General features: G+C 37.3%; 1 protein-coding gene across 1 annotated transcript in view; it reads left to right on the top strand.

Annotated features, from left to right (window-relative positions):
* The window catches only part of LOC137632199 (selenoprotein K-like), a 56736-nt gene extending 49033 nt beyond the window's left edge, over window positions 1–7703 (top strand). The window contains exon 4 of the mRNA XM_068364084.1: window positions 6597–7703. Coding sequence (XP_068220185.1) covers window positions 6597–6678 — 82 coding nt within the window. The 3' untranslated portion in view covers window positions 6679–7703. The remainder of the gene's footprint in view (window positions 1–6596) is intronic.
* Window positions 7704–7988: the final 285 nt, after the last annotated feature.

Below are 7988 nucleotides of genomic sequence, written 5' to 3'. Positions count from 1 at the left end.
GCAGAACAAAGAGTATCAACCTCCTTCCCCAAAAGAGTGTAGTCCCTTTCTGGGGTTGTACCTTTAGAGCTTGAAGGATTCCTAGAACTAAAAGTGGGCGTCATGAAGTCTTCCCTCCCTAGAAGTGGAATGCTCAGGTTGGGACCAATCAATTTGGGGAACTATTTCCCTCTGGTTCCAGATCACCTTCGGACTGTAATGTAGTGACAGACGGATCTTGTTCAACTTGGTGTCTGCTGTGGAGTCCTTGGAAGTGGGGTCTTCAGCGGAGTCCCAGATGGCCATTTAGATGGTAGCTAAGCTTATGTGGAAGCCCTTCTATAAAGCATTTCAAAACTTTATTAGGGCAAAGTTTGCTGGCTTATGATCTAGAGTAATTAAAGGTATTTTTTTTTTTTTTTTTTTTTTGTACAGTGATCCAATGTGCCAATTGCTCTTTCCGAAAGCCCTCATGAACAGAGTCAAAGCCAGTGTGGAGGCAATGGCCACGTCACTTCTGAAGAATGAAAGGAAGGTTTTCAGCCCTTCCTTCCTTGAAGGATTCCTTCCTTGAAGGAAGAAAAGATTTATTCCATAGTTCAGAGTTGATTAGATCGAGCAAAGGGCTAAGACCAACCAACTAAAAGGTCAGCTCCCATTTCCTATACCAAGCCTCAACCCACACTGAAGTTTGATATAGAGAAGAACGAGGACAGCAGTGTTACCCCTCCCTAGGTGAAGCCTTATGCCAGGGCAGTTGAATTTTGGTTTTAGATGAAGGGGAGGCCATTGGAGATCTTTTAAGGAAAACAAGTGAGGTAGTAAACTAAATAGAGGCGGCGGATCTCGACAACGAGGAGCTTTTAGTTAAGAGTAGTCTTCATCATTTTTGGGAATGTTGGAACTCGTCTCAGTTGGTTATTGATAGCAAACCCCTTCTACTCAACTAGTTTCATAAAGCCAGGACCCTGGAACTCAACTCCTTTGTAAGGAAGATGTTAAGAAAGGAGTTTTCTATCGTTCATGGCAGACTATTCAGTGTACCGAAGAAAGACTCTCTGAAGTGAAGTGTGATCCTTGACCTCTCTATCAACAAATATATCTGGTGCAGTTTATTCAAAGTGATATGCCTGCCAGTTACTACACCAGGTGCTTGGACCTGCATTATAGATCTTAAAAGATTTCTATTGGCACATCTCTACTGCCCACCTCTTCCGACCCTACCTAGGGATTCAGCTCAGGAGAGGGGTGTGTACAGGTTCAAATCAATGCTGTTCGGCATCAACATACCCCCAAGAATGTTTACAAAGCTAGTAAGGTAATGATCAAACTTCCGAAGATGCAGGTAAATCAGGTCATAGCATATTGAAATGATGGGTGATTTGGGCTGAGATAAAAGAAGGATGCCTCAAATACACAATTATGTTTTGCAGATTCTTCAGGACCTAGGGTGTTTGATCGAGTTTGCAAAACTAAGACTAATTTCAAGAAGGATATTTAGTGGTTATGTTGCTAATGAAAATGGTGAATGACATACTAGCCATAGAAAAGCATCTCTGCAAAGAATTATTAAGTAGGGTCAGAGCCTTGCTTTTGAGCCTCTTCTTTTTCAGGGGGTAACTGGAAAAGATTTTGGGCCTTCCTCAGTTTGCCTTGATAGTTGATTTTGTGTTAAAGAACAGAATGAAGACCTCAATTGGGTGTGGAGAAGTATGTCACGGAAGGGCTCAATCACCCGGTCAGTGCAAAAGAATTCTCAGGTTATGGATGATGCTAATTTCCTTGGCCAGGTCAGTTCTATTAGTGCTTCCTTCATTTACTGTGATTATTCACCCAGATGTGTCCAGGTTGGGCTGGGGAGGTCATTTAGATGAGACCTTTGTGTTTGAGAAAAAGTGTCATCATTTTGCAGCTTATTATGTAAATGTGTTGGAACTTATGGCAGTCCTCTTGATGTTAAAGAGAATTGGTGCAAGAAGGAACTCGCATATGATATCTTCATAGACATAGAGATGGTCTGTTGCCTCAGTAGGGGATCCTGCTCAAAAGTTTGCAGTGAATGGACCTTTCCCATTATGAGGTTCCTTCAAAAGAGGGATGTTTTTTCTCACCATTCCATATATTAGATTCACACAACCTAGTAGAGGATGCCCTATCCAGACAGTCCTGTATATGGAATGGATACTGAACCAGAGTCTTTTTAGGGGTTTTCAGAGTTAGTGAGCTAGTTCTGGATCTCAAAATAGACCTGTTCACTGCAAAAGAGAACCACAAATTTCCACTACATGTAGCTCCAAATGTGATCTCTCAAGCAGTGGCATGAGATGCTCTAAATTTAGATTGGTAGAGATGGTCGTCGATCTACCTGTTCTTCCAAGTTTTATTTCATAGGTTTAAAATATCCATAAGGATTTTTCAGGGACAGCTGTGCCGATAGCACTACATTGGCCCAAAAGCCTGTGGTATCCATTGCGCATCATCCAAGACCAATAATACTGTACAGTACATCCAGTTCACTCTGCACAGATGTACCAGAAAGTAGGAAGGTGGATTACCTTTGGTTTCTACTTTTCTCTTGCTTGAGGGTGCACACGGGCACATTATTCTATTGTATTTCTTTCCATTGTTTTTTTAAAGTTTTTATTGTTTATATATGCAAGATCTATTTTAATTTTACTATTTAATATTTTATATTAATTGTTCATTACTCCTCTTGTAGTCTATATCCTTTTTCTCACTGGCCTAAAATGTACTGTTTGGATGAGCTACAAGAGGTCTTTATCCACGAGACGATACTGTAACAATCTGTGTGGAAGATGTGATGGAATTTCTATGGAGTCAGTACCCTATTCAGATAATCTTTCTTTTTTTTTTTTTTCTTTCTGATCCCCCTTTTTAGGAGAGGAAGCTCCAGTCATCAACTATAATCATAAATCTGACTTTACAGAATATCTCAAATGTGCCTTTGATGTGGAACTTGACTCAGATGTGATTCATGAGATCACCCAGTCTGTTGCTTAGCATAGACCATCTCCGTCCACTCCTTGATAGAGTTCTTGAGTTTTTGGTTAGGTTGGATAACTCCATTACTTTTAAGAACCTTTATTGAAAACTAAATTTTTAATAACTGTAACTTCAGAAGCAAGCCTTTTGGGTGGACTGGGAATTCATTATATACCAGGTCATCTTCTAATTTTGATTAGATCTCTTTTTCTAACCAAATCTAAAACCTTTTTCAGAGTAGGGGTCTGCTTTATATCTCAGCTCTTGAGTCGGAAGATAACAACCACTGTCAGGGGTCGACCTTAAAATTATTTTTTACAAAGATTCACATTTTCAGAAGAAGTTTGTTTAAAAAATCCCAGACCAACAAGACCCTTTCAACAGAGGCTATCTGTATCTTGAATACTTTTTTTTTTAAAAGCTGATCCTGTCTCCATCCCTAAAAACCACAATATTAGAAAAATTGCCTTTACACTAGCATTCTTTGCTAATAGGTAATTGTAGGGCCCCAAAGTTTTATGGGTTCCCGGTCGGGGCATAAGGTGTTTATTAAACACTACCTGAAACATATCCAAGCAGTACAACATTTGTGTGTGGTACTTGGTGCATTCTGGATCCTTACAGGGGTAGTCCAAAGGGAAGGACCAAATCACCAGGTCCTTCAGGCAGACAGTATTCTTTAGTCACCCCTGTGAGATAAACGTCAAACTTGTCAGTTTTTCGTCTTACTCGAGGGATTGTGCATAAGTTGTAGGTTGGGCTTGTTGGAGAGTAGTCCTGGAATGGGCACTGGTCTGTTTACTAATACTTTGGTACTACTTTCCTTTGTACTTTGTAGACCACACTCCACTTTATAGAAAAATGGAATTTTTGACGAAGAAAAAACTTATTTTTTGAGAGGTTTTGTGTCTTCTCCAAAAACATCCCTCCTCCCTATCCTGGAGCAGGAGAGAGGGGTCATTGTTTATATACCTTCAACCATGAGTGATGGTTGAGGGTTTGTTGTGACGTGACGTAGCCATGCATGACATCACTCATAGCAGATAACTCAGTTAATGAGGTGCTGTGGTAAGTTCATATAAGACTGAACTTGCGAGGTCTCTCTTATACACAGAAGTCCATGCCTTGCACGTTGATACACTAGCCCTAGAGCAGGGGAGACAATATTTCTATGGTATTTATGTCTTATTGGGTTCCCTGTTCTAGCCTTTCACAGGAAATTCCTTGGAGACCACACTGCACCTCCTCAAAAATGTTTTTCCCTTGTCAAAACTCCTTATTTAAAAGTATCATTAGTAAATTGAAATTTATAATTTATTATTTGAATAAAGAGCTTTGAAAAATATTATCCGTTTTTATGTGTGCAGTAGGAATAAAAGATAAAAATTTTCAATTTCCTATCTTCATATGTTAGATTAAAAAGGCACATTTTGTTTAAAGGAATCTTTAAACATTGGATTGACTGAAAACATGAGATTTATCTGACTTTGCCCACCAAATGCTTATATTTTTATCAGTACCTAAAGGGTAATTTTAGAAAATTTCTTTTGGATGGTTTCACCCTGTAGGATGAGAATTACCTTATCGAGGTCCTCCCGTTTTTTATGATAAACAAGTTTTATGACGAAGACAGGAATCATGTCGGTGTTTGCTGATTTACAGGTTTTATGAGGGAGACTAATTCATGTCAGTTTTCATTCTCTTTATTTCTTTCTCCATACTAGCGGTAAACCACAATGATATATTAATGATTGAGTACCTAATTTGCTGCATAGTAGGTGGACAAGGGCAGTCTCAATTTTCAGGAATGCACATATCTGTTCTTCCTCATCTGGCCCCAGACTCAAACTGTTTTATAGCATTACTATAAAGAGTGAAAGGAGCTTTGAATTATGTTGAAGTAAGATGGCACAGACAATAGAACGGTGGATCCCTGTCTTTGATGTGCAAATAAATTCTTGTAACCCAATTTTCCCAAATCTCCAGCTCTTCAAATTCCATGTTGAAAGGAGGGCTCCAGAAAAGTCAGGTGTCCAAATCCATAGTGAAATAATAGACTTGGAGGGAAAAAGTGAAAGAAAACTTTAATTGGGGTGAAACTTTTTACAAATGCAAAATAATGCACAATCAAAACCAAAATCATCTGCCAGGGCTTGACTTGAACATTACTGACGAGTGTGAAAGATCAGGAATACTGTACTGTGTATGTTAAATCAGTCGTTGAAAAAACAATTCATATAAATTCATATTCGGATATTCCTCAATACTAAAGTGACAGGCTCCAGTAATGCAGTGTGACTATCATATACATTAAGTACAGTGAAGTAAAATGATAAAAATGTATTTGTGATAAAAATACAGTACTGCAACTATGGGCTAAACTTCTAATTTGATCTCTTTATTGGAGGTTATTTTTTTTTAAATCATGAAATACTTAATGAATTACATTGGTAATATTAATTTAACCAGTCAGTAACAATGAAAGAGGCTTCAAAACTTCTCATAACAAGATTTGATGGGAGAGAACATGTATTTAAGGCCTTGAATAGTATCCCTGTTCTTATTCAACTTTTGGCATATATTCTCTTCTTTGTCCTGAGAATTCACTGTTATTATTATTATTATTATTATTATTATTATTATTACTAGCCAAGCTACAACCCTAGTTGGAAAAGCAAGAAGCTATACGCCCAAGGGCTCCAATAGGGAAAAATAGCCTAGTGAGGAAAGGAAATAAGTAAATGAATAAATGATGGGAACAAACTAACAATAAATCATTCTAAAAACAGTAACAACGTCAAAATATATATGTCCTATATAAACTATTAACGTCAAAAACAGATTAGGAAGATCATTCCACAACTTGGTAACAGCTGGAATAAAACTTCTAGAATACTGTGTAGTATTGAGCCTCATGATCGAGAAGGCCTGGCTATTAGAATTAACTGCCTGCCTCGTATTACGAACAGGATAGTATTGTCCAGGGAGATCTAAATGTAAAGGATGGTCAGAGTTATTAAAATCTTATGCAACATGCATAATGAACTAATTGAACGATGGTGCCAAAGATTAATATCTAGATCAAGAATAAGAAATTTAATAGCCTCTTTGTCAATGAAGACCTTTTTGTGGGGAAATTTTAGACTACTGTATCTATTCTGGCTCATCGTAATTGAGGAGAGTAGATGGACTCATAGCTATCCACCTTTGTCTTGATGGAGGAGCTTCTTACAGCTATTGAATGTTAGTCATTATTGGACTGTTCCTTTTACTTGATGAAATTAATCAGTCAAGTTTTGGATGACAACTCTAAATTCACTTCCCTAAACCCTGCACTACTAGAATTTCTCAAGAAGACTAGGTTGCTAGACTTTTCTACTCTAAGAAGATCGTCTTTTGAATGTTGACTTTCAAGAGCAAATAATTTGGATGAGGTTTACCTAGAAGTGTCAAGAAATGTGGGCTCAGTAATCTTGTTATTATATATCAGTACAGTATGTAAAGATGTAAGCTTAAGTTTGCTATCATGTCCTCATACTCTCTTTTCGGCAGTTACGGTTGACTTAAGTTGCATGATTAATTGAATATATTGAAAAGCAGTGCATATCTTTCAGGCCCCCAGGACCACCACGGAGAAGAATGGGCGGAATAGGTCGTGTGGCTGGAATTCCTCCTCCTCCAATGGGAGGCGGATGAGGTCGTTAAATCCTCTACTTTCATTCAAATGTAAAGTAGGGGAGTTTTAATTATGGGCCTATAAGTAGAATGTGGTTACTTTTAGTGCACAAATATTTTGCCCTGTTGTTAAACCTAAGATGCAAAAAGTTAGTGAACCACATTTCAGCTGCATTTGTGCCAAAATTTCCATTAACTCAGAAATAGAATGAGTTATGTATAAAATATTCATGGCTTATTCTCACAATTTTTTGAAGCAGATTGTGTGGTACTTCCTCAGAATGACAGGGAATTTAATTTTGTGCATTTTTAGTTGCCCAGTTATGATGCTGTATCTGGAAAGCACATTTGTGTGAAGGTATAGTTGAAGTTTCTCTTATAGGCACATGATCATGTATATTTATGGATAAGCATGGTTTCTGTTTGAATTATGTTTATAGTCTAAGATTAGATGTTACACATTATTTTTTTGTTGAGGATTTTCAGTCATGGGTGTACTACATCTGTCATGTCAGTAACACAGCAGCAGTGGGGTTCTATAAAAGTTGTTGACCGATGTTTTTAAGTGTCAACCATTTAGTAAGAAATCCTGATTTTCAACAGGTACCTTTGTAAAGTGTGTAGCCTATGTCAGTTGTAAGGACAGTGGAATTTTGAGCTAGTCATTGAAAGAGGAATGAATGTTAAGGTGCACTAAAGATAAATATTTTAGTAGTAGCACAGATATATAAAAAGTTCTTGTAACTAAATTAAGTAGTGACCTCTTTGGACTAGTTAGAATTTTCACTGTTACATACTGAATTGTGCAGGTATTTCCTCTGTTGATGTAGTGAACACTTCAGGTTTATACATTTTATGCCACAAAATCTTTTTGAAGGCTTAAGCCAGAAATGTTTATAGGAGGAAAGTATTCTTGTATTTATTTAATTTTCTTTTAATTAAAAAAGGTCCATTTTTCCTTGTAAAGTTTTGAGAGTGAATGGACTGTGGTGTATAATGTATGTCAATATTTTATAAAGATGTCTCAATATATTCTTACTGTATAATATGCATTTTATTAGTTTCCTACTCCTTAGAATTATGAACTCTTTATAAAATTATTTTAATTTATATCATTGAAGACAAATGCATAAGAAATTGTAATTGTTCTGATACTACAAACCTTAGGGATTATCTTTCAGTGAAACTGAAAGACTAGCCATTAAGACTTACGAGCGAGGTTGCAACTACCCAAACTGCTAGTTACGGGGGTTAGTGAGATGTAGCGGGGTTGCCAGCTACCCCTTTCACTCACACACTAGTGAATCTGAGTCATTTTTTTCTTTTGGCTT

Source organism: Palaemon carinicauda, chromosome 41, assembly GCF_036898095.1.
Source record: "Palaemon carinicauda isolate YSFRI2023 chromosome 41, ASM3689809v2, whole genome shotgun sequence".
Lineage (NCBI taxonomy): Eukaryota > Metazoa > Arthropoda > Malacostraca > Decapoda > Palaemonidae > Palaemon > Palaemon carinicauda.
This window is presented reverse-complemented; position numbering and strand designations above follow the sequence as displayed.